Raw genomic sequence first — 26758 nt, forward strand, 5'->3', positions numbered from 1 at the left:
AAGAGCAAGAAAGAAAAATGAATGAGCTAGTCTTTGAGGTCAAGTTGTTGCATTCTCCAAGTAGGCACAACGTTTGAGGAAAAGAAAAAGATTTGAAGTGAAGTGGAAGCCAGTTCAGTCAACATTCACATGATGGCGAAACTTGAGAAGGCAAGGCAGAGTGATACAGAGAGTCCAGTATGCCTCTGAGTCAAGGAAGGATTTCAGCGAAGTCATTGTCTCTTTTGAAAAGTTTGAGAAAACATGAGACATCAAAGGAAAAACTTCTCAGAAAGACCAAGGAACGATCTCTACAGGAAAAGAACAGAGGAAGCTTCCAGTGCCTGTATAAAAGTACCAAAGACTTAAACAAAAGTCAGCTGTAATCTTTGAGGAGGAAATGAAGGAGGGAGGGGAGAGAGAGGGGCATTCATGTACATATCCTCAGTAATGGAAATTTCCAAGAAAGGCGACTAGAATGTTGAATGACTTTTAAGGTCTTTGAGCAATGAGAATGCTGATGGACATTTACGGAGAAAATTTCATTGAAACTGTAGTTTAAGGAACCTTAGCAAACCAAGCTCAGGCACAAAATTTTTCCCAAAAGAACACTGACAACTTAGCCTTTTGACTTCATTCATACTTAGTTTGTGTTGTTATATATTTGTATTTTATTTTCGTGTCTCTTCATCTTCAATTTTGGTATTTTTATGGCATGAAATTTGTTTCCTGCATTGGAAACTCAGTCTAAAAAACTGCACCTCTAGGAGATATGGGTTGGATTGACATGGCTTGTTTGTGATTGACCATAAGGAGTCAGTTAACTTGCTCAGTCCAGCAGCACCTACCCGACTGGGATATGTCCCAGGGGCTTAATAAAAAGTGCTGCTTGTGAGAGCCAGCTCAGGCGGGAAGGGAAGTGTTCAAAACTCTCCTGCTTCTCTGCCTTCTCTGCTGCTCATCCGGTAATGACACTAAGGGCTCTCAGTGCCGCCAAGAGGATGCGTTCTTCCAAGGATGGAACTGCCTGATACAGCAACCACTAGGTGCGTGGCTATTTCAATGTAAATTATTTAAAATTAAATAAAATTTGAAATTCAAAAAAAAAAGTGCTGCTTGTGATTATTCTTATCAGAAATTTTCTCCTAGTAGCACTTTCTATTATTGTAAGTAATAATAGTGTAACAGAGGGGGCCACTGATCACCCCACATTTCTTGGACTTTTTATTGTGCCTCAGCTGACTTTCGAATGTCAGTATTTGGTGCCTGAGGGTTCTGGTTCCCAGAACTGTTTGGAGTCATATTGCTGTCCTTGTGTGGCAGCCGGAAGAGCTGGAAACCTACTCCCTGGACGCACCCCTAATCGATGCTGGTCAGGAGTTGGTGAGCAAATACCTGGGCTCCTTCAGGACAGATGGGTGACTTCGAGGTGCTTCACCTTGGGATCTCCTCCCCCACCCCAGAAGCTGACTTAATAGCATACTCTTCATCATGTCGACGAAAATAATCCATAACTAATCTATAAATGAAAATTTGGGTGAGTTTATTCTGAGCTGAAATCTGAGGATTATAACCCGGGAGAGTCTTTCCACAAAGGAACGGAGCACTCCAAAGAAGTGGGGGTATACAGGGTGGTTATACACCCTCAAAGAGTATGTTTCACATATGATTGAAACATCCCTTTTACAATAGTCATGAGGCTGCTCTGTCAGCGCAGCGATTGATGGAAACGGCAGATAGGTCTGCTGTCTCAGTGAACGCCGCAGGGTGGCAGGTGTGTTGCCTCGGGCTGGGCGGTCACAGGTGAGCGCTGCAATCGGTTCCCAGCCTAAAGGAAGATGCTTAATCTTTAAGGAGACGCCAACGTTGGGAGGGGGAGGGAAGTTGCACCTTTATCTCAAGGGCCTTTGTTCTTGCCATAGGGAATCTCTAAAGCAGATATACAATGCATGCTCAACGGCCTAGGTCAGGCCCTTTTGGAAAGACAAGGTCAGGCAGAATTACGTTTACGCCAAATGGCTTCCTCATATACTCCAATATATCCTATTACTTGCCATTTTTATTTGTCAGTCTAAATATTAATGAGCTAAGCATCTAGCTTAAGAAGTTACAGAAAGAATAGAAGAAATAGAAGAAATGAAATTATACAGAGAAGAGCCAAAGTAATGAAATAAACACATAGAGAGATTGGAAAAAAAACCCTACAAACTGATTCTTTGACAAGACTAATGAAACAAACCAACCTCTGGCCAGCTGGTCGAGAAAAAAAGGAAGAGGACAATATAAACAATACAAGGAATAAAGGGGACCTTACCATTGATGCTTCAGATGTTAGAAAGATAATGAGGGGATATTATGAACAATTTTCTGCCAATACATTTGAATACCTACATGAAATGAGTAAATTTCTAGAAAAATACAATTTACCACAGAAGAAACAGAAAATCTGAACAGTTGTATAACTATTAAATAATTGAAGCCATAGTTAAAGTTTTCCCACAAAGAAAATGTCAGTCCCAAATTGTTTTGCTGGTAAATTTTTTTTTCTTTTTTTAATTTTTTTAAGGAAGATTAGCTCTGAGCTAACATCTGCTGCCAATCCCCTTGTTTTTGCTGAGGAAGACTGACCCTGAGCTAACCTCCGTGCCCACCTTCCTCTACTTTATATGTGGGACACCTGCCACAGCATGGCTTGACAAGTGGTGCACAGCTGGGATCGAGACCAGCGAACCCAGGGCCACCAAAGCAGAACATGTGAACTTAACCTCTGTGCCACCAGGCCAGCTCTTGCCAGTAAATTCTATCAAACATGTAAGCAAGAAATAATATAATTATTTTTTTTCCCTTCTTCTCCAAAAAGTCCCCCAGTACATAGTTGTAAATTCTAGTTGCAGGCCCTTCTGGCTGTGATATGTGAGACGCTGCCTCAGTGTGGCTTAATGATCGGTACTAGGTCCACGCCCAGGATCTGAACCAGTGAAACCCTGGGCCACCAAAGTGGAGTGAGGGAACTTAACCACTCGGCCACCGGGCCAGCCCAGAAATAATATCATTCTTATACAAGCTCTTCCAGAATATAGAAAAAGAAGGAATTTACCCCAGTTCATTGTATAAGGCTAGCATAACTTTGATACCCAAACTAGACATGGGCCTATGAAAAAGGAAAATTATAGACTATTTAACTCAAGTACGTACGTGAAGATCCTAAAATTACATTAGTAGACCAAATCCAGAAGTATGCAAAAAGATAATACACCAAGATTTATTCTAGGAAAACTAGGCTAGTTTGACTTTAGAAAAATGACTGATTTAATTTGTCACATTAAGAGATTAAGGGAAAAATCCATACGATTATTTTAATAGGAGTAGAATAAGCCTTCTATAAAATTCAGCATCTATTCATGAGAACACGCTTCTGGCGAAGCTGGAATAGCAGAGAACTTCTTTGACTTGTCAAGGGTATCTGCTAAAACCGACAGCAACCATGACACTCAATGGTAGATCATTTAGAAGTTAAGATCAAGATCAGAACAAGGATCTCTGTTATCATCATCTCTATTCAAATCGTACTGAAGATCTTAGCTGGTACAGGAAGACTAAAAAGTAATTTAAAAATTATAAGGATTCTAAAGGATGTAACAGAAGTTACTATTTGTGGATTATATGATCATATGGATAAAACTCCACAATAATCTACAGAGAAATTATTAGTGGTAATAACAGCATTATATATTTATACAGCAGTTATAAACAGCCAAGATATTCTCGATGAAAAAGATGCGTGTGTTCCCCTTGATCAGACATGAAGACTTGTTTAATTAAAACAGTATGACGATAGCACAGGGGTAAATAAGATGACTAACGGGACAGAGCAGAGCACTCAGAATGCCGTGCATGTGTGCAAAACTGATTTATGAGCGAGCAGTGCAGACTACTGGGAAAAGGAGAGAGTATTCAATAAATGATGTGCTGGGATTATCCATATGGAGGAAAATTAAACCACATCCCTTCATCATACCACACACAAAAATTTATTCTGGAAACATTAAAATCTTTTTTTTCGATTGAGGTCACACTGGTTTCTGACATTCTATAAATTTCAAGCGTGCATCACTCTGTCTGGACTTCTGTGTAGACTGCATCATAGCCCCCACCAAAAGCCTAGTTTTTATCCATCACGGTGCATGTGCCCCTTTATCCCTCTCGCCCTCCCCCACCCCCTCCCCTCTGGTAACCGCCAATCTGTTCTCTAAATCTATGTGTTTATCTTCCACATATGAGTGAAATCATATGGTAATTATCTTTCTCCATCGAAACATTAAAATCTTAAAAAAAGAAAAACTATAAATCTTTTAGAAGGCAATGGAGGATAATATCTTTCTATTATGGAGCAAGGAATAATTTCTTAAATAAGCACTAACCGTAAAGGAAAAGATTGGAAAATTCTACTATTAAGAACTTATGAGGGGCAGGCCCTGTGGTGTAGTGGTTAAGTTCACACACAGCACTTAGGAGGCCCGGCATTCGCTGGTTCGGATCCCAGGCCCGGACATACACACTGCTTACCAGGCCATGCTGTGGCAGCCGTCCCACATATAAAAAAAAAAACGAGGAAGACGGGCACAGATGTTAGCTCAGGGCCAATCTTCCTCAAGAAAAAAAGAACTTATGATCTTCAAAAAATGCCATAAGGAAAGTGAAAAGTCAAGTCATATACTGGGAAAAAATAATTGTAATGCATATAAATGCCAAAGAAATATTGTATATATATATATACACACACAAGAAAGTTCCACAAGTCAATCAGAAAAACACCAACAACCGAAATGAAAAATAGGCAGAAGACAAAAACACACATTTTGCAGAGGAAACACAAATGGCAAATAAATTTATGAAAAGGTATACGAACTCATTAGTAACCAGGGAAATGCAAATTGAGACCACGATTAAAACCAGGGAGCAAAAATTAAGAAGTCCGAGTCAATAGTAAGAGTTGGAGAGAATGTGGATCATATATTCGTTGCTGGCGGAAGTATAAGTTGGCCTGATCACTTTAGAAAACTATTTGACATTTCCCCATGAAGGGGAAGATTCCCTGCTTCCCAGCCATTCCCCTCTCAGAGCTATACCCCAGAGAAGCTTCTGCTTAGTGGGGACATGCACAAAATGTTGAGAGCAGCTGTGTTCATAAATGGAACACTAGAAATCATTTTTTAAAAACCCAGGGGCTGGCTCTGCAGCGCAGCGGTTAAGTGCCCATGTTCTGCTTGGGCGGCCCGGGGTTCGCCGGTTCGGATCCCAGGTGCAGACCTACACACTGTGTAGGGGAGGAAGGCATTTCCTCTATCCAAAGTGGGTTTGTCTGGCCTGAGAACGAATTAAATTCACATGAGACAGAATAGCAAGAGAAAATTAAACAAAGCTTTATGAGGACCATGGCCTGGGGCCTTTCTTCCCGAAGGAAGAAAGGGCACCGAAGAAGTGGAGTGCACAGAGTGGTTATATACCCCTAACAGGGTGTTTCACATATGATTGAAATGTCCCTCACACAATAGTCACAAGATTGCCTTGTCTGCACAGAGCTTGATGGACACAGCAGGAGGCAAGTCTATTGTCTTGAGCTGGGTGGTCACAGGTGAGCGCAGCAATCAGTTCCTAGCCTAAGGAAAGATGCTTAATCCTTAAAGAAATGCCAGCTTTGGGCAGGGGAGGGAAGTCAGTTACAGGAGTTTACCAGACAATAAAATGCAGATTTAAGTCCTTGCCTTTGGCATTGATTAAGAGTTTCTAGAGAGAAGGTCATTCCCTTTCTTCTTCCTGGTACAGAGAGGGAGGCACCTTTACAGATAGAGATTTAGTTCTACTTTTTAGTTGCTTTCCTGTCTGCAAAGAAACCGGCCTCAAATAGTCCTCATGCCAAAGAGACATATCTTGGGGTGGCCAAATCCAGGTCCCCACAACTGCTTGTCAAGCCATGCTGTGGTAGGCATCTCACATATAAAGTAGAGGAAGATGGGCATGGATGTTAGCTCAGGGCCAGTCTTCCTCAGCAAAAAAGAGGAGGATTGGCAGCAGATGTTAGCTCAAGGCTAATCTTCCTCAAAAAACAAACAAACAAACAAAAAACCCAGTAGAAATCCCCCATATATCCACTGACAGGAGAATGGATCATATGTGGTAAGATCTCTACATGAAAATGAAACATGGCTTTATGCAGCAACATGTATGAATCTTAAAACATAATTTTGAGTGAAAAAAAATCCTGAAGACTATATATGGTATGACACAATTTTGTAAATGTCAAAAACAAACAAAATATAAATGTAGGGAAAACCGACATGATTTTTATATCTTAAGTATTCAGAATAATGGCTACATCTTGAGCGGGAGAGAAGGTGTATCAGTCAGCTTGTGCTGCCATAACAAAATGCCACAGACTGTGTGGCTTAACAACAGAAACTTATTTTTTCACAATTCTGAGGCTGGAAGCCCAAGATCAAGGTGTGGATTTGGTTTCTGGTGAGAGCTCTCTTCCTGGCTTGCAGGCTCTCTTCCTGCCTTCCTGCTATGGCCTCGCATGGCCATTCCTCAGTGCCTGCGTGCAGAGAGCAAGCTCTGGAATCTTCCTCTTATAAGGACACCAGTCCCGTCAGATTACAGCCCCACCCTTATGACTTCATTTAACCTTAATTGCCTCCTTATAGGCCCTATCTCCAAATACAGTCCTATGGGGCATTAGAGCTTCCACAGTTCAGTCCCCAGCAGAGGAGAATGTGATGGGGAGAATCCCATATGCAAGTTACTCGTGATATGAGTGAGTATTTGATACATTATTACGATTTATAAAATATATGTTACGTATATTCTTTGTATCAAAAATTATTATTATTATTTTTTAGGAAGATTAACCCTGAGCTAACATCTGCCAATCCTCCTCTTTTTGCTGAGGAAGACTGGCCCTGAGCTAACATCCATGCCCATCTTCCTTTACTTTATATGTGGGACGCCTGCCACAGCATGGTGTGCCAAGCAGTACCATGTCTGCACCCGGGATCCGAACCAGTGAACCCCGGGCCGCCGAAGCGGAACGTGTGCACTTAACCGCTACACCGCTGGGCTGGCCCCCAAAAATTATATTTAAAGATAAAAATTAATGAACTATAGCTGTATGTATTAATGTCCATGAAATCCAAATTAAAAATTCAATGCTGATTGATCTAGCTGTACATGTATGATATGTGGGTTTTTCTGTATGTATAAAAGCCTTAAAAGCAACATTTGGATGAAAAAAGCAAGGGCAAAAAAAGAATAGTTTTCCTGTGATCTATTTATGTCAAGTTCAAAATCATGCAATACTAAACAATATATTGTTTAAGCAGACACGCTTAGGTGGTAACGCTAAAGGAAATCAAGAAAAGAATAAATACCAAATTTAAGTCACCTCTGGGAATAAATAAGGAGGGGCACCCAGGTCTCTTCACAGGTACAGGTGACATTCTATTTCCTATGCTGGGGGAGGGGATACAGATGTTCACTTGACCATTATTCTTTACTCTCTTTATATATGCTCTATTGAACAGGAAAAATGAAAGAAAGGAAAGAACGAAGGAAGGAAGGAAGAAGAAAAGAGGCAGAGGGCAAAGGGAAATCAGGATGACAATCAAGGAGGAGAGGTTAAGGAATCAAAAGTCAGTTAATTATTCAAGTAGCCAGCTTGTGCCTCATTTTTCCTTGGGTGGGCGGTCCAGAGAGGTGATCTCTTGAGTTCTCCCCTTTTTTTAAAAAAAAAATTGTATAATTTTGTTGTTTTCATTCCATTATTATAATAGCATTAAAGGAATTTCTAAAGAAGAAAAATGAATCACCTTTAATTCCACTAACCTATTCTATTCTATTTATTTATTTATTTTTTGAGGAAGATTAGCCCTGAGCTAACCTTCGCCGCCAATCCTCCTCTTTTTGCTGAGGAAGACTGGCCCTGAGCTAACATCCATGCCCATCTTCCTCTACTTTACATGTGGGACGCCTACCACGGCATGGCTTGTCAAGCGGTGCCATCTCTGCACCCAGGATCTGAACTGGGGAAACCCGGGCTGCTGAAGCAGAACGTGAGAACTTAACCGCTTCCATGGGGCCACCCCCTATTCTATTGTTTTTATAACAGATTTATAGCATCTAGACTCATATGCATTGGTCCAGTGGAAGAGGGAGCCAGCTTCCCCCATCCTCCACCAGAGATTCATTGATCCTTCCTCCGCAGTCCACTTTTCTCTGCTTGTTCCTCACCATATCTGCTTTGCTTCATACTGGAAAGGTTTGTTCAGGGACATTTCTGATGTGTCTGTTCTTTCTTTTACCTTTCTACGTAACAGTCTCCTCAGGGATTGTATGTAGCTTGAGAGGTGAAATCCCCCTTTTTCCAAACACTGAAGCCATTCTATTTATGGCCACCAGGGGGCATCCACAGACTTGCCAGGGGCTCAACTCTGCCCTTCCTCATGGTATATACCCTTCTGGGTCGTTTGAGGAGAAAGAGGTCCTTCGTTAATCGGGTTAATCCCTGTAGAGCTATTTTTAAATGTTCATTTCTGGTTCTACATCAAATCTTTCTTCCTCTCCTTCCCTCTGATTTTCTCTAGTCTGAATGTGTGCTCTAAAGAGGTTCTGAGAGAGTTTCACAGTCATCATGGTGTCCCTTTTCTCTCAGGACAGTCCTCTTCAGATTTTGTGTGTATGAGGTATAAATCTGGCCATGCTTCTTCTGGTTGTCTGAACATCGTCTCGGGGGGAAAAAAAACCTCCAGAAACTGCAACACAGTGTTTTCAATGTCTCTGCTGAAGAGTTGCAATCCTCTGAAGGTCCAAAGCTATTTAGAAGTCAAGCCTCGGCTGTTAGAAGAGTATTATCCACATTGGGTAATATTGTTTTTGACCCAAAATGTGGTGTGACAATAAAATAACAAGATTGATTTTCCTATACAGCTTAGAACCTGGCCTGGGAGGTCACTCCCAAATTGGAGTCCAAAGTTGGGTTGAGCTATGCAATAAATGTTTTGTGCTAAGGTGGCTATGCTGGAGGAAAAAGATTCGTGTCTCAATGCTTTGTTCTCACACCTCCTCTATCTGTGGAGAAACATTCCTTTGGTTTTACTTAGTGATTTGGAGATCTTGAAGAGGAATGTGTGGGTGGTGAATCTAGCGGAACCAATGCATGTAAGGGAGCAGAGGAGACTGCAGGCTGGAGATTCGACTCACTTCCTGCCTTGAGTCATGGGCCTCTTGCTCTAATCATGAAGACCTCTTTGGTATTAGGTGGACATGAGTTTAAGGACAAGATTGGTTTGTTCTTAAAACTCCTTGTGCTTAGACACAAGCTGTTCTGAAGAGTGGAATTGCTGGATCATTGGGAATGTGCATTTTAGATTTTAATAGAGAGAGATAAGTTATTTCCCAAAGAGCTGTAAAAATTTACAAAAGTGCTGAACAGACTCCACCAAAGAAGATATACAGATGGCAAACAAGCATATGTAAAGACGCTCCACATCATATGTCATCAGGGAAATGCAAATTAAAACAATGACATACTACAACACAGCTGTTAGAATGGCTAAAATCCAGAACACCAGCAGCACCAGGTGCTGGTGAGGGTGTGGAGCAACAGGAACTCTCGTTCATTGCTGATGGGAATGCAAAATGGTACAGCCCCTTTGGAAGATGATTTGGCAATTTCTTACAAAGCTAAACATAGTCTTACTGTATGATCCAGCAATTGTGCTCCTAGGTATTTACCCAGATGAGCTGAAAACTTGTGTCCTCACAAAAACCTGCATATATATGTTTATAGCAGCTTTATTTATAATTGCCCAAAATTGGAAGTAACCAAGGTGCCCTTTAATAGGTGAATGAATATACAAACAATAGTACATCCGCATAATGGAATATTATTCAGTCATAAATAGAAATGAGCTATCAAGCCACAAAAAGACATGGAGGACCATTAAGGGCATATTGCTAAGGCAAAGAAACCAGTCTGAAAAGGCTACACACTGTATGATTTCAACTATATGACATTCTGGAAAAGGCAAAACTAGAGAGACAGTGGTTGCCCGGGGTTGTGCAGGGAGAATGGGAGGAACGAACAGGTGGAACACAGGGATTATTAGAGCAGTGAGACTATTCTGTATGATACTGTATGATATGATAATGGTGGACACATGACTTTATGCCTTTGGCAAAACCCATAGAATGTACAACACAAAGAGTTAACCCTAATGTAAACTGTGGGCTTTAGTTAATAATAATAATAATGTATCAATACTGGTTCATCAGTTGCAACCAATGTACCACACCAATGCAAGATAGTAATCATGGGGAAAACCCGTTTGGGGAGGGAGTACATGGGAACTCTCTGTACTTTCTGTTTAACTTTTTTGTAAACCTAGAACTGCTTTAAGAAACAGTTTATTAATTAAAAAATAATAATAAATTTCTTGACTCATTAACAGTATATGTCTCCTGGAGCTGGCCCAGTGGCACAGTGGTTAAGTTCGCATGTTCCTCTTTGGCAGCCCGGGATTCACCAATTCGGATCCCGGGTGCGGACATAGCACCCCTTGGCAAGCCACACTGTGGCAGGCCTCCCACATGCAAAGTAGAGGAAGATGGGCATGGATGTTAGCTCAGGGCCAGTCTTCCTCAGCAAAAAAAAAAGAGAATCGGTGGCAGACGTTAGCTCAGGGCTAAACTTCCTCAAAAAAAAAAAGAGTATATGTCTTCATTTCTGTTATCTTTGTTTACACTGTTTGGTGACAGAATTTTGACAGAGGCTCAATCTGATGGATCAAGTTTTGTCTTTTATTATTGTTTGAATTTGTATTTCCCTGCTTTCTACTCAGATTGAACATCATTTCAGATTGTTGGACTTTCCAAGTTCCCTTATCATAAATGGTCTGTTCCCGTGGCTGAGTGGTTAAGTTCGCGCGCTCCGCTTCAGTGGCCCAGAGTTTCGCTGGTTGGGAACCCCGGCGCAGACATGGCACCTCTCATTAGGCCATGCGAGGTGGCGTCCCACATGTCACAGCTAGAAGGACACACAACTAAAATATACAATATGTAATTGGGGGATTTGGGGAGAAAAAATAGAAAAAAAGAGAGAAGATTGGCAACAGTTGTTAGCTCAGGTGCCAATCTTTAAAAAAAAAAATAGAAAAAAAATTGCCTGTTCCTATCCTTTGCCTGTTTTCCACTTCATCATTGACCTTTTGATTGTGGAATAATGGGAGTTTAAAATTTTTTTGCATGAATTCCTTTTTTGTGTGTTGCAAGTGTTTTCTCACAATCTGTCATTTCTTTTTCAACTTGGATAATGATGTCTTTTGTCCATAGGAAATCTTAAATTTTGAAGGAGTTTGGCCTGGAAACGTGCTTCTGGGAAGACACATGATTTGAGCTAGAACTCCAGACAAAGCCCCTTCCTCAAGCCAGTCTTGCCTTTTTTGCTCCTGATTCTCCAAGCCGAACGCAGAGCTCTCTGCTCCAGTGTCTCGATGGAGGCTCCTGTGGGCATGTTTTGAAACTGGCTGGCTTTATCTAATGGGATGAACCTGGCTAAAGAGATTAACAAGATGTCTTGTGGATCCCACTTTTAATCTGCAGCGTTCAGGCTGTCCCTTCTTGGCTGGGAAGGGAGCTGCAGGAACGACGCTGAGGACTGGCTCCTTCATGAGCTACGACTCTGCGACCCCTGCTGCCACTACTGAGTTAACGGGGGTCCCAGGCTAGGAGGCTCAACATGGGCAGCCCCCAGAGCAGCTCCCTGCTGTGTGGGCCATCTGCATCCTTCCCAAGGCCCTGAGTCTTCAGCCCCCAGCTTCATTAAGGGCAGAAGTGGGAGCTCTGCTGTGCGAGGCTGCCCGGACTGCACTCTGCAAGCATGGCGCTGCTGAAAGTCAAGTTTGACCAGAAGAAGCGGGTCAAATTGGCCCAAGGGCTCTGGCTGATGAACTGGCTCTCTGTGTTGGCGGGTGTCGTCATCTTCAGCCTAGGACTGTTCCTGAAGATTGAACTCCGGAAGAGGAGCGAAGTGATGAATAATTCCGAGAGCCATTTTGTGCCCAACTCCTTGATAGGGGTGGGGGTGCTGTCCTGTGTCTTCAACTCTCTGGCTGGCAAGATCTGCTACGACGCCCTGGACCCTGCCAAGTATGCCAAGTGGAAGCCCTGGCTGAAGTCGTACCTGGCTGTCTGCGTCCTCTTCAACATTGTCCTCCTCCTGGTGGCCCTCTGCTGCTTCCTCCTGCGGGGCTCACTGGAGAGCACCCTGGCCCACGGGCTCAAGAATGGCATGAAATATTACAGGGACACAGACACGCCTGGCAGGTGTTTCATGAAGAAGACCATTGACATGCTGCAGATCGAGTTCAAATGCTGTGGCAACAATGGCTTTCGGGACTGGTTTGAGATTCAGTGGATCAGCAACCGCTACCTGGACTTTTCCTCCAAAGAAGTCAAAGAGTGAGTGGCCCCCAGTCCCAGGGTCAGAGCTATAAGGGGACACATAGGCCCATAGCCTTTTCCTCCCTATCAGGTGCTCAGTGTGCACAACTTATTACTGCTGATGTGAGGCTGTATTCAACCGGAGCCTAGGGAATTGCCAATATTCTAACATTTTTGACCTATAAAGATGGCAACTTCATATGGCTCAACCTGATGTTTGGCAAAAGTGGGAGGAAGGTGTCAAGTTATCTAAGCTGTTTGGATAGGAGTCCCCAGGGAGGAACAGTCAGCCAGGAGTGTGCGTCTGCTTCACACAGTAGGCATGGGGCATTCATAGGTCACATACATTGAGTCGTTATTTGCCTATTTGTCTCATCCATTCAAAGCAGATGGATTCAATCCCAGAAACTTAGATTTCCTGATTAGTTCCCTTGTTTTCCAACCTTTCCACCCTAAGCGTCCACTCTCAAGGCGTTTGTCCCTGGGTACGGTGGAAGGAGCAGAGACGGGGCGGTCAGAAGTTCTAGGCTTTACATATCCCTCTGTGGTTAATTAGCTTGTGACTTTGGGTAAGTTACTTGCCACCCTGGGCCCTCGTCTGCCCATCTTTTTTTTTTTTTTCATTTTTATTTTTTTTCCTTTTTCTCCCCAAAGCCCCCTGGTACATAGTTGTATATTCTTCATTGTGGGTCCTTCTAGTTGTGGCATGTGGGACGCTGCCTCAGCATGGTTTGATGAGCAGTGCCATGTCCGCGCCCAGGATTCGAACCAACGAAACACTGGGCTGCCTGCGGCGGAGCATGCGAACTTAACCACTCGGCCACGGGGCCAGCCCCTGCCCATCTTTTAAATGAAGGCACTGGAGTACATAATCTTGGAGGCTACCTCCCAGCTCTGTCAAGAGCCTGGCACACAGCAGGTGCTCATTAAATGCCTGCTGGTGTTTACTTCTTACATCTTCATAGTGCAACACGGTAAAGTATCTCCAAAGTATTCTTTTTTTTTTTTTTTTTTAAAGATTTTATTTTTTCCTTTTTCTCCCCAAAGCCCCCCGGTACATAGTTGTATCTTCTTCGTTGTGGGTCCTTCTAGTTGTGGCATGTGGGACGCTGCCTCAGCGTGGTTCGATGAGCAGTGCCATGTCCGCGCCCAGGATTCAAACCAACGAAACACTGGGCCGCCTGCAGCGGAGCACGCGAACTTAACCACTCGGCCACGGGGCCAGCCCCTCCAAAGTATTCTTGGCATGTGGGAAAATAAAACCTTGAGTAGGGAGGTGGGGAGGTGTTGGTGAGAGAGCAACTCGTCCTTTGTGCTGACTCCAGCAAGCCACTCTGCCCAACAGACATACCATCACGGGTCTTGAGTCATTTTCCAGGGAAAGGCAGCCTGCCCGGAGCCAGCGGCCCTCCCTCACCCCTTCTTTCTGTCCAACTCTACCCGGTCTCTGACTGAGGCATGGGGTTCAGCTGTTCATCCAGGTGGGTTTTCTCTGAGTGAGGCTGGTGAGTCCAAGGGGACCTGCATGCGGAGCGTTGGGCATGCTGGCAGCAGGGCATGGTTGAAGCCCCGACAACACCAATGAACCCCAGATGGCTGGCTTAGCTGCATTTCAGATGGAAGGGAAGTCACACTGAAGGTCACTGCTTGGGATTTTATTTTCCCTGCGTGTGGGGATTACTGCTACAAATCCCTCGTCAAGGAGAGGCTTGTAAACCGCTCTGCCCTTTCTAGGGGACAGGTCTGCGGGGACAGCACAAGGTGGCATGATTTATATAAGTTGCCCCAGGAGGGTGTGAAGCCAAAGGGACAAGCAGAGTTCCTGGGGATGGGGGTGGGGGACAAGCTGAAGGCAGAACCAGCCTTTGTGAGCAGGTGAGAAGGGGCTTTTCATTTTTTCCTCTCATTTTCCTCGATCGTCTTCTGCACAGAGTCAGTCCTTGGAGAGACAGAAAATCTCTCTGTAAACCTAAATCCCCTTTCATCCCAGAGCGGAGAGATCCTCCAGGTTGCTCCACTCCCAATGGCTGTTGTATCCAAATTTTCAGGCAAACATGAAGCTTGATCAAAACGACCTCAGTGCCGCATACCAGCTTGTTGGTGTGACACTCTCCTAACTCCAGTGACTTGCAAACAATCTCGGTTACACAACAATTACGGTGACAACATTAAGAGAAACAAAAACAGGGAAAGAAATTCAAGCAGATTCTCATCCACAATTGATCAATGGCTTTAATTTTTGCACACTCAGTCTAGTCTTAACGGTCACGTATTAACATAGTGTAACTGTGGTATAAATACAACTGAGTGCCCCGTTTGGTAACTGGATAGTGTAATATTTGCATAATGTTTGAAACGATTATGTTTGTTTCTAGCTTTATTGAGATATAATTGACAAAAGACCTTGTATAAGTTTGTGTACAATATATTGATTTGACACACTCACATATCGCAGAATAATTCCCACCATGGCTTAGCCAACACCTGCAGCTCACCACATCATCACCATTTCTTTTTTTGTGATGAGAGCATTTAAGATCGACTCTCTTAGCAACTTTCAACAATATAATACAGTATTATTAACTGTAATCGCCGTGCTGTACATTAATCTCCAGAACTTGTTCATCTTGTAACTGGAAGTTTGTGCGCTTTCATCAACATCTCCCCTTTCCTCCCACCCCCAAGCCCCTGGCAACCACCGTTCTAATCTCTGTTTCTATGCACGTCAGCTTTTTTAGATTCCACAAATAAGTGAGATCAGACAGTATTTGTCTAAAAAGATCATGTTTAATGGGTGCATAATAATCCACTGAACTAATAGACACACTTAGGCAGGCAGGCATTTAGGTTGTTCTAGTTATTTCTACTGTGAAGAACACTGGAGGGGGCATCTCTGAGGCGTGTGCGTCTCTCCGTCTCTGTCTCTGTTTATGTCTTAGTTCCCTTAGGCTGCATTTCCAGATACATTGTATCTGTTGGCTCTAACGTTTCATAAAGCTGCTCTCAAGACACAACTGTAGAACTGGCTTGCCTTTCTCCTTTCCAAAAACCTCCAGTGATGTCACAATCCTGTGCTGCCAAGGGGATAGCCTGATAGGGTCACCTTTGCAGAGAGAGGACTACATCATCCTTTCCCACAAACTTTTAAACTAATGATCAGTGGACAACGCCTGTGAGGCAAGTGAAGCTCCTCAGGGCTGTGTCCAGAAAGCTGGATTTGCCTGAGGGCCAGTGTGACACAGCCCTCATCTGTTGGTGGAAAGAATGAACACAGAAGTCAATAAGAGAATGTGGAGTGGCACTTTCTCCCTCCGTACCAGGGATACTAAAATTTTTTTCTGTTCACATCTTGACTGCTTCACTTAGGAGGATTAAGTTTATCTGACAAATTTGGCTCCCAAAAACCCTCCCCTAAAAAATATAAAGTATATATGTATTTTTTGAGATGTCACGCACTGAGAAGCGGTAAGTGTTGACCTGCTTTTCTCAGCAGCACCCTCAGGGCTGGGAGTCTGCAGCAATAGAGGCAAAGAGAAGTGGGGTGGGTACCAGCAGGAGGGCAGGTGAGGGAGCAGTGCTGTCTTTCACCAAGATCTTTTTAAAAGAAATTCTTCTCCTTTTCCCCTTTTTCTTTTCCCGACCAAATTTGGATGAGCCAGCAAAAAGACTGGGCTGAGCCTCACTCCTCTCCTTGACCCTGAGGACCCTGGGAGGCGATCCCAGAAGCAGTGAGCTGCTGAGACAGTGGGAAGTCTGGAGAATATGTACCAGGATCCTCCAGTGATGCCAGTACTGGGCATGGGCAGTGTCTGGGGCCCATGACTTCTAGTCGTGTCTGCAGGCTCTGCCCCTGAAGCATCTCTTTCCATACTGTATGATGTACACCTCACCAGACTGGGCTAGAGAAAGTTGAGGGCCTCATCCTGCAGCATTTCCAATCCACCTCCTGAGAGGGGCTCCCCAGGTGTCCCTCCCTGGATCCCCGAGGAAACAGCGTGGAGATCGTGGCCTCAGCAAGCATAGAGGCGTGGCCGGTTTTTGGAGATTTCTCAGGGGAATCTTTAAGATCAAGGGCTGTTTCCTGAAGCCTCCTGATCTAAACAATGAGATGATGTGGGAACAATTCAAGAGTTTTACAAGAATTTACAAGCTTTTTGGCCCGCCTGTCCCAGGCAAGTAGCCTAGGGGCCACGCCCCACTCCCAGCCCGCCTGCCCCTTCGCTATGTTGCCAGGTTGTTTGGGATGGAAAAAGGCCCTCATTTATTCTGCACAAAACATGTCCTGGGAGTTGGGTTGTATTTTTTTTTTGACGGGTTGTTATCTCTATTGTATAGATAAGAGATCTGCACCTCAGAGAGGTTAAGGGACATTCCTAAGATCTCACAGCAAGAAGGGGGGTAGATTTTTTTAAAACCAGCTTTATTGAGCTATAATTCATCTTTCTGAAGAGGACAATTCAATGGTTTTTGGTCTATTCACAGAGTTGTGCAACCAATACCGCAGTCAGTTTTAGGGCATTTTCATCACTGCTCACAGAAACCCTGTGCCCTGTAGCTCTCACTCTCTGGCCTCCTGGAACCACTAGCCTGCTCTGCCTCTGGGGGCTCCCGGCATCAGCATCTCCTGTGAACGGAATCGTGTCACATTTGGCCTTTTGTGACTGGCTTCTTTCACTCAGCCTAATGTCTTAGAAGTTCATCCATGTTGCCGCATGGGCAGAACTTCGTTCCTCCTTATGGACGGATACTATCCCACCGTGCGCAGGGCCGGGTTTTAATTTTGCCCCTGCCTCTGTCGCGCTGCTCCCCAGCAATGTTAAAGTGCACCTGGCACAGATTTGCTGTTAACGAACGCTTGTTCCCTGACTCACCCAAACCTGGAATTCTCCAGGCTGCTTTGGGCACTGGGTGGGGCGGTGCCTCATAGTCCTCTCTCTTCCCATCTTTCTCTGTCTTCTGGTTCTTCATTTCCTCCTCCAGAAGGACCAGAAGGTGTGGGCAGGGATACGAGGCAGCTCAAAAAACACCTGTGGATTGTGACTGGATCCCAGTACGTCTGTGCCAGGGTCTCAGATAATCATGAGGCGGCCCCTGCAGAAACTAGAAACGCTCCCGGGCTCCCTGGGGCCTGTGGTAAACGGTGGGGAGGTCGCTGTGCTTTAACCTCGTGCATCCGTGTTTACCTGCTCACCCCCTCCCTGGCCAGTGGTCCTGCAGGGGTGGGGGAAGAGGGGGGAGACACGCTCTGTTATAATTGGGGGAGGCCCTCAGAGGGAGGAGTCCAGTCCAGGAATGCTGCCTCCCTCAGCGACTCTTCAGAGCAAGCTATCAGGAGATCGATTTGAAGTTTTCAAACCAGTGTTTCTAATATTTTATTGCATTTGCAATTTTTATCATGGAAAATTTCCAGCATTCACAAAAGTAGAGAGATTATAATGAATTCCCAGGTGCCCTTCTAGCCTCAACAAATATAAACATTTCTGCCTTCTTGTTTTGTCTATACCACGCTCCCCGAACACACACATTATCCCTCTCTGAGTATCTTAACGCCAATCCCGGGCATCAATTCCTCTTACCTGTAAATACTTTAGGAGGCATTGCTAACAGATACAGAGGGTTTGTTTGTTTGTTTGCCTTTTTGTTTTTGTTTAGCACAAGGACAATATTAATCATGCCCAACAAAACTAATAGTCACGTCATCTAACACCCAGTCAGGTTCAATTTTTTCTGATTGTCTCATAATGTTTTACAGTTGGTTTGTTCCGATCCGATCTAAACCAAGTCCACACTTTGCATTTGATTGTTTGGTCTCCTAACTCTATTGTTGTTTGGTCTCTTTTACTCTGTGACAGTCACCTTTTTCATGCCCTGTGTGTCTTGGAGGAACGGGGCCATTTGTCCTGTGGAATTCCCCACATTCTGGAGTGGGCAGATGCAGCCAACTGGTGTCATCTGACTTGTTCTCCTGTCCCTGTATTTCCCATAAACCAGGAGTCAGGGCTGAGGTGTGGTTGGATTCAGGTTCAGTTTTGGCAAGAACACTCCCCTGGGTGCTCCTGTGTGCGTCTTACTGCATCGTACCAGGAGGACATGAGGTCTTCAGCCAGTTTATAACAACTCCTTTACAGTTTTCCCGTCTTCAGGATGAGCAGAGCTCTGCTGTCCTGGGGTGAGAGGCAGAGCATGAAGGGGCTCAGAGATCTTGGCACCAGGAACTGTCAGCCAGGAAGGCCTGGCCTGGAGCCCTCAGTCTGAGGGAGAAGCTGGTACCAAGTTCTCACTTTACTGTCCTTCCCAGGAACCCACAGGCTACAGGCAGTGGCTCGCTCTTCCTGAGAAATTTGTAGACACTTCAAGAAGTCTAGACTTTGGCTGAGAGCTCCCTGAGGGCAGAGCTGCGTGCCCCCTCAGACCGGGGCTCCCCGAGGACGGGACCGTGTCCCCTCAGACCGGGGCTCCCTGAGGGCAGGGCCGCGTCTCCTCCTTCTTACGTCTTCCCTCAACACCTGCAGTACTTTATACCCAGTGACTACTCAAAAAAGAAATCTTAAAATAAATACTAATATGCACCTGCTGTATACCAGGTGCTCTATGTGTATTATCCCATTTAATCTCCACCACAGCCCTGTCAGGTACTCATTATGTCATTCCTCAGATGAGAAAACTGAGGCCCACAGAGGTCCGGCGAGTTGCCGGGGTTCCACAGGTGTCATGCAGCTATCATTCCTGTTGGGGATGACCCATCGTCAGCTGTACTCCTGCCTCCCTCCTCTCCCCTCCCCTTCATTTCCATATGGCTTTCCTTGTTGATTTATTGATTCATCCACTAAATTATGTTGGTTTTCCCAGGAAAAATCTGACATGATGATTTTCCCAAGTCATGTGTGGCTTGGCTATGGGAGAGTGGGCTGGAACCCAGGCCTTATCTTAATCAAGACCCTTACAAGCCTTGGTGAGCCCTGAGCAGAGCAAGATTTGTAGCCTGGGAAATACTCTGATATAAATAGCGAGCTCACCGCCTAAGGAGCTCTCCTCTGCCTGGCTTTGTCTTAAGAGGGTGAGTGAGGCCTTAATCGGTGGTTGGAACCAGGGCAAGCACTGAGCAAACAAGATGATGCTTCTAGGGGATGGAGGGGAAAGGCTAGTTCCAGATGTGGGACCCCAAGACATCCCAGGCTGGGAGCCCAGGGAAGCCCCAACGTCCACCAAGCCAGGCCGGCCTCCCCCATGCTGACTTCGGCCCTGTCCTGATGGAGTCCCTAGTCCAGGGGAGGAGACACAGCCCTGCCCCCAGGGAGCCCCGGTCTGAGGGGAGACACGGCCCCGTCCTCAGGGAGCTCAGTCTGAGGGGAACACGGCACCGCCCTTGGGGAGCCCCTGTCTGAGTGGGGGAGACAGCCCTGCCCTCAGAAGCAGGGTGGCTTCCCGAACACTGGGGGTCAGCAAGGTGGTGTGGGAGGACGGTGGCCGTCCAGAAGGCCAGCCCGTGGACTGGGGGCAGCTCAGATCATCTGCTGGCCTCAGCCCGCACAACTGCAGGCCTGGCCCTCACTTCAGATCCACGTGGAGTGTGTGTGAGACAGGTCTGCAGGCCTCACCCCAATTTAGGGACACTTGGAGGGTGCATAAAGAGAGATGACGGTGGACAGGAAAGGGCTGCTGGGAACAGGAGAGGGACTTCACATCTCCTAGGAAGTTTACTGGAAAGGCCAACATGCAGGGAGGACCTGAGAGACTGAGGAACTCTGAGGGGAGAAGGGGGCAGCTGCTGTGGGCTTCACTTCCTGTGCGGCTTTGGGTGAGGCCCTGCCCTGCTCTGGCCCCACTTCCTCTTCTGCAGAACGATCTGATGGTTTGCGAGGTCCCTCCCAGATGGCCCGGAGTAGGGAGGAGCTGGCATTCTCTGCGGGCCTGGGGCAGTGCATTCCTCCCACTGCCTCATTTAGACCTCAGCAGGGCCCCTGGGGGGATGTGGTTATCCCCACCTCACACGGGTCCAGAGAGTTCCATGGCTCACAAAGGCAGATTTGGGGCTCAAAGTTTGGCTCTCTGCTATACCCACTCCTCTCCACGGGGACATCGGGAACGGCCCAGGTGGGATATAGTGCTGGTGGGAGCGGGCTTGAGGGACAGCACACAGGGCAGGGAGAGGGAGGAACAGCATTAGAGTTGGGAGGCCCCTGGCCTCGAGGAGGCGGGCTGGGGTTGGTCTTGGGGTGGGAGACCAGCATCTGCTCAGTTGGGGTGGCGCTGCTGGCCCCTGAAGAGGGGAGCGGGAGCACCACACTGAAGGCCCCTCTGCTTCAGTCCCCCCCCAGCACCCCTGCAGCGGGCACTGACTGGGGGCCCCAATGGGCCGGGTGCCGAGCTGGGGACTGGGGAGGTGGGGGAGAGCTGAGCAAGACATGGTTTCTGGGTGGGGCTGGGGGGAGCAGGCTCTCTCATGCATGGCTGGTGGGGTGTGATTGTACAGCCCTTGACGGGGCAAACATGTCAGGGGTCTGGTGCAATCACAAAGGGACCCACCCTTTGATACAGGGATGCCCCTTCTAGAAATTTACCCTCTAGATGTATTCACAGTACACAAAATGACCCATGTCCACGTTTGTATTAACAGGAGACTGGGAAAGACCCACAAGCCCATCGGTAGGGAACTGGATAGTACCCCACGGACCGTCTGCACAACAGAGGTACCAGGCAGCACATAAGAACTCTGGAGAACATTCTCCACTGACAGACATAAAAAGATCTCTAAGATATTGCTAAGAGAAAAAAGAAAGGTTTAAGACAGTATCTACAGAATATTACCATTTGGGTCAAAAAAGAAAACAACAGGAAGAATACGAACACTTGCAGAATCTGTGTTTGCTTGTCCCTGCATGAAGCTTCTCTGGAAGGACAGACAGAGCTGGCCACACTGTGTGGGAAGGGGGGCTGGGGAGTGGACCTGGAGGCCAAGGGACAAGAATGAGCAGGAGATTTTTTTTTATATTAAAGAGATTTTATCTAGGATCTAAACACGAACATCTTTTTTTTTAAAGTATAGTTACCATTTCAATGAACATTGCTAAAAACAATTTCTATTTTAAAGAATTACATGCTTTCTGTTCTTGTGTTGTAAAAGTCTGCTGCTCTTATGTAATGTACTGTTCATGTGCAACTTTTAAAAAATCTTTCTTGGGGGCTGGCCCTGTGGTGTAGTGGTTAAGTTCAGCATGTTCCACTTTGGCAGCCCAGGTTTGTGGGTTCAGATCCTGGGCGTGAACCTACACTGCTCATCTGCCATGCTGTGGTGGTGACCCACATATAAAGTGGAGGAAGATTGGCACAGATGTTAGCTCAGGGCTAATCTTCCTCAGCAAAAAACAAACCAACAAACAAAAACCACCTTTTCTGAGCCAGCCCTGATGGCCTAGTGGTTAAACTTTGGCACACTCAGCTTCAGCAGCCCAGGTTTGGTTCCTGGGCGCAGAACCACACCATTTGTCTGTCAGTAGCCATGCTGTGACAGCAGCTCACATAGAAGACCCAGAAGGACTTACAACTATAGACAACTATGTACCGGGGCTTTGGGGGGGGAAAAGGAAGATGGGCAACAGATGTCAGCTTAGGGTGAATCTTCCCCTGCAACAAGAACAACAAAATCTTTCTTACTCAAGATAACAGTCGAGTGTGCAAATCTTAAGTGTGCAGCTCGATGAATTCTGACACATAAAGATGCCTGGGTCACCACGCTTGGGTCCGGTAGAACGTACCCAGCCCGGCGAACAGGGATGGGGAGATTTTTCACTGTAAAGATTCTGCCCCTTCTGAATTCTGAACCCACGTGAATGTATGATGTGCTCTAACCAAATATATACGTAAATACAGGAATGCACACATTATGCAGGCTGCATCCTTCATGTGAGTAGGGAGCTCCCTCCTGGCTGCGGCAGAGTTCAGACTGGACAGTGACCAGTCAGTCGAGGGCAAGGACTGTGCCTGCCTTGAGCCTCATCCCCTCCGCTGCACAGGCCCACAACATCTGTCACGGAGAACTGATCTGGCCAGAGGGGGCCTTGGTCTCCAGTGACCCATAAGGGGGAGATGAGGTTGGAGGGGGGGCTGGGGGCTAAAGTCTGATGGTCATGAATGCTAGGCAGAGCCTCGTCTCATGGGCGCTGCCTGCCCTGCTTCTCTTCCTGGTTCAGCCTGCCATGGTTCCAAGAAATCGGTGACGCCAGGGCCGGGCAGCACACAGAGTGGTCGGATGAATCTCTCTATTCTCTATGTACTTCCTGCTTCTTGCTTTATCATCTGCCTCAACCCTCTAGAAGAAGAGCTCCGGGAAGGCAGGGGCATTGGCTCTCTGGGTCAACACTCCATCGTCAGCACCTAGAACAGTGGCTGGGACAGAGCCGGGCAGAGCAAACATTAGCAAATGAGTGAGTGAATGAAAGAAAGCATGAATGAGTATTCTAGCTTTTCAGCGGTGGGGATGGGAGGAACTGGCGCCTGGTGAGGAGTCCGAGAAGCCAGGCTCGAGCTGTCTGTTTCTCCTCCAGTCGCATCAAGAGCAACGTGGATGGGCGGTACCTGGTGGATGGCGTCCCCTTCAGCTGCTGCAACCCCAGCTCGCCACGGCCCTGCATCCAGTACCAGCTCACCAACAACTCGGCACACTACAGCTACGACCACCAGACGGAGGAGCTCAACCTGTGGGTGCACGGCTGCAGGGCCGCCCTGCTGGGCTACTACAGCAGCCTGATGAACTCCATGGGCGCCTTCACGCTCCTCGTCTGGCTCTTCGAGGTAGGCCTGGGCCAGCTGGGGGCAGGGGAAGAGGGCGCCACCTGCCCCATTGGTATTTAATGGGGTGGAGCCAGGGCTGGAGGGCATGTCTCTCTCCTGGGAACCAGCCCTGTGCCAGGCTGTGGGTCAGGCAGGCCTTGGGCGGTGGTGGTGGTGGGGGGGCAGGTCTCTCATGCATATGGCTGGTGGGGGTGTGAACCCCAGCACCCCACTTTTTTTTGTTTGTTGCTGTCTTATCACTGAAAAAATAACTATTGAGGTGAAATTCATGGAACATAAAATTAACCATTTTAAAGTAAACAATTTGGTGGTGTTCAGCACATTTACAATGTTGTACAACCACCCTTTCTAATTCCAACACACTTTCATTACCCCCGAAGCAAACCTCACACCCATGAAACAGTCTCTCCCCATCCCCCTCTGCCCCCAGCCCCTGGCAACCTCCAGCTTGTGCTCTGTCCTCATGAATTTATCTATTCTGGACATTTCATATAAGTGAAATCATATAATATGTGACCTTTCGTGTCTGACTTCTTTCATTTTGCATGTTTTAGACATTCGTCCTGTGCTTCCACTTTTTGAGTCTGAGGTCTCGGAAAGTTACTTAACCTCCGTGTGATATGGGGCTGACAGCACTCAACTTTGGGACCACTGTGAGGCGACAGGGCATAATGGGCACAGAGAGGTGTTCAGTGAGTGGGAGCTATTTGGATTCGTGCTTCTCTCGAGCTGTCAGTCACCATGTACCTGTTATTCTCATTATTTGTGGATTCATCTTACCTCATTTGTAAGGCTTAATTCCTCTCTGTAGCTCCAGGGCTTGGAAGGTAGCCAGTCCTCATTCATTCATTCATTCATTTTTTATTTTTTTAAAGATTTTTCCTTTTTCTCCCCAAAGCCCCCCAGTACGTAGTTGTGTATTTTTAGTTGTGGGTCCTTCTAGTTGTGGCACGTGGGACGCCGCCTCAGCATGGCCCGATGAGCAGTGCCATGTCTGCACCCAGGATCCGAACAGGTGAAACCCTGGGCCATCGAAGCAGAGCGCATGAACTTAACCACTTGGCCACGGGGCCAGCCCCCATTCATTTATTGAAGAGACGGTATTTCTTACACATCTAGGAAGTGCCAGGCGCTGTCCTGGGTGCTGAACAAGAGCACGTGTTAGTAGAAACCAAGGTGGCACAGAGGGAGGCTCAGGGACTCCTGCTTTGAGCTAACAGCAGAAAATCCCGACTCCAAAATCCAAAGGCACAAAATCAGAAACATTAGGCAGGGAAGCTTTGTCCATCAGAAGACTCACTGCAAGGTTCCTTTAGGTAAGTTGCTCTCTGGGTGCTACAGAAATTCACACATAGCTGTGCCTCGGTGAGACACACCATCTGACACCACATCACACTCGGGGGCTGTACTGCCTGGGGGTGGGTGGGAAAGGCGGGATTCTTTTACTGTTGAGGCAAACACAAGCATATTTATGAGGATTGATTGGTCGTTGACTCCTTGAAGCAGAGTCTTGGGAATGAGTGGCTAGAATGAGGATAGAAGCTTACTGCTAGAAGGTTAGAAGGTCCCATCCCCTGAAAGCCCACAAAAACAAGACTGAAAGACTAACAGAAGTCAGTGGGAAAACGGGGTTGGTTCTACTGGCTGCCTCAGTTTATCCACCTTTCCAGGAATCTAGTGACTGCATAAGATGAGAACCAGCTCACTGGGAAGAGGGAGTTTGAATGCCCCTGACTTTTACTGGAAGCCTTTAGCAGACAGAACTCTGCGATGGGCACGAGGGTGGCTCAGCTAGCAGTAGGATTCTGCCCTACTGGGCTTCACAATCAATTTGGGAGATGACAACTAACTCATGAACCAAAGGGAGGATCGTTACCAAGTGCAAAACTCATAGTGCAGCAGTGGGCCTCCTTCAAGAAAGCAGGAGGGGATCAGAGTGTGTGCATGCACACCAGAAGGACTTCCTGGAGGAGGTGAGTTTTTCCACTGTAAAAAGAATTTATTAAACTTTCAGTCAACAATAACAATAACCTAAAACTATATCATCTACTATGTAATTATAAAATGCTCCCAGAGCATTCATTCAACAGATGTTTACCATGGCCCTACCACACTGGGAGCTGTTCCTGAGGGCTGATACTAGTGAATAAGATGGATCAGGGCCACTCCTGCCCTCAGGGGTGGACGTTCTCCATTAGAAGGACTAGTTCGCTCAGAGTTTGCTATACCAGTATACCAGTTTAAGAGAGCAAACCAGGAATTCGTGTAGAAACAAGTGGCTAACACAGTACATTAGTAGAAAAGTGAAAACAATACTTACCACGCTAATAACTGACAGCTGACACTTCTATTCCTCCTTCCTGTGCGCCAGGCACCACGCTCTACACGTGCTGAAGTGTCACAGCATGCACATAAGGCAGGCGACACTTCATCTGAAGATCTGCAAACCAGATGGGTAAACTGAGGTTTCCTAGTAACATGGCTGGCTACGTGCCAGGGCTGGGGTTTGAGCCCAGGCACTTTGGCACCAGAGTCTGCCAACTGTGCCACTGCTAGTGAGCAAATCCAAACCAACCGCCCACTCATCCCCACATTAATCAAAATAACGGAGGCAGAGGGAAACCACTGATCATACTGTTTGCAGAAAAGGAGATGATTTTTTCTGTCCAGCAAGTAGTTACTGAACACCCGATATATGCCAAGCAACAGGCTAGGAATGGGGGGAGGGCACGGGGAGGAGGAGCCTGGGACTAAGGCCCCCAGGAGAGTTGCGACCAGAGAGGAACGGGAGGGAGAATGAGCAGGGACACTCACTGAGGGCTGAGCTGAGTTAGCGGGTGAATGTGGAGAGGAACCACGTTCTAGGCAGAGAAAAAGCCGGGGCGCAGGCGGGATCTAGTGAAGCCCAGGGTGGCCTGAAAGGGAGGAGAAAGGGGCCGGAGAGGAGGCTGGAGAAGAGGCAGGTATCTGAGCACCCAGGCCGGGGTGGGCGGGGTGGGCAGGCCCTCACCAACCCAGACTCAACAGAGCTGCCTCAGTTGAAGGGCACCCAGGGCCAACAGGCCGGTGGCTCCCATCGTTTCCCAATAGCCCCAACCCCCAGCTCCTTCTCCCAGCTCTCTAAGTCTCCTCTCCCCCTGCCAGGTGACCATCACGGTCGGGTTGCGCTACCTGCACACGGCGCTGGAAGGCGTGTCCAACCCGGAAGACCCCGAGTGCGAGAGTGAGGGCTGGCTTCTGGAAAAGAGCGTGCCGGAGACCTGGAAGGCCTTTCTGGAGAGCTTGAAAAAGCTGGGCAAGAGTAACCAGGTGGATGCCCAGGGCGCAGACGCAGGCCAGGCCCCAGAGGCTGGCTGATGGCCCTGGGGCCCCCTCCCCTCCTGGACACTGAGTAGTGGACTCCAAGAAATGCGGATACCCCCCTCATCCAATCCGAATCTCCCAAGGAGGGTGGCCATCTCACAGAGACTCTTCTTGATGGTGGATTTAAAGT

The 26758-nt window shown here is 46.8% G+C and overlaps 1 protein-coding gene across 1 annotated transcript; it reads left to right on the forward strand.

The window, feature by feature from the left end:
* Positions 1–11760: 11760 nt before the first annotated feature.
* PRPH2 (peripherin 2) lies at positions 11761–26758 on the forward strand. The gene is made up of 3 exons (XM_014837378.3): positions 11761–12492; positions 23019–23265; positions 26410–26758. The coding sequence occupies exons 1-3, from the start codon at positions 11912–11914 to the stop codon at positions 26620–26622; spliced, it is 1041 nt and encodes a 346-aa protein (XP_014692864.1). The 5' UTR covers positions 11761–11911; the 3' UTR covers positions 26623–26758.

The sequence above is a fragment of the Equus asinus genome, chromosome 8, assembly GCF_041296235.1.
Source record: "Equus asinus isolate D_3611 breed Donkey chromosome 8, EquAss-T2T_v2, whole genome shotgun sequence".
NCBI classification, from domain to species: Eukaryota; Metazoa; Chordata; class Mammalia; order Perissodactyla; family Equidae; genus Equus; species Equus asinus.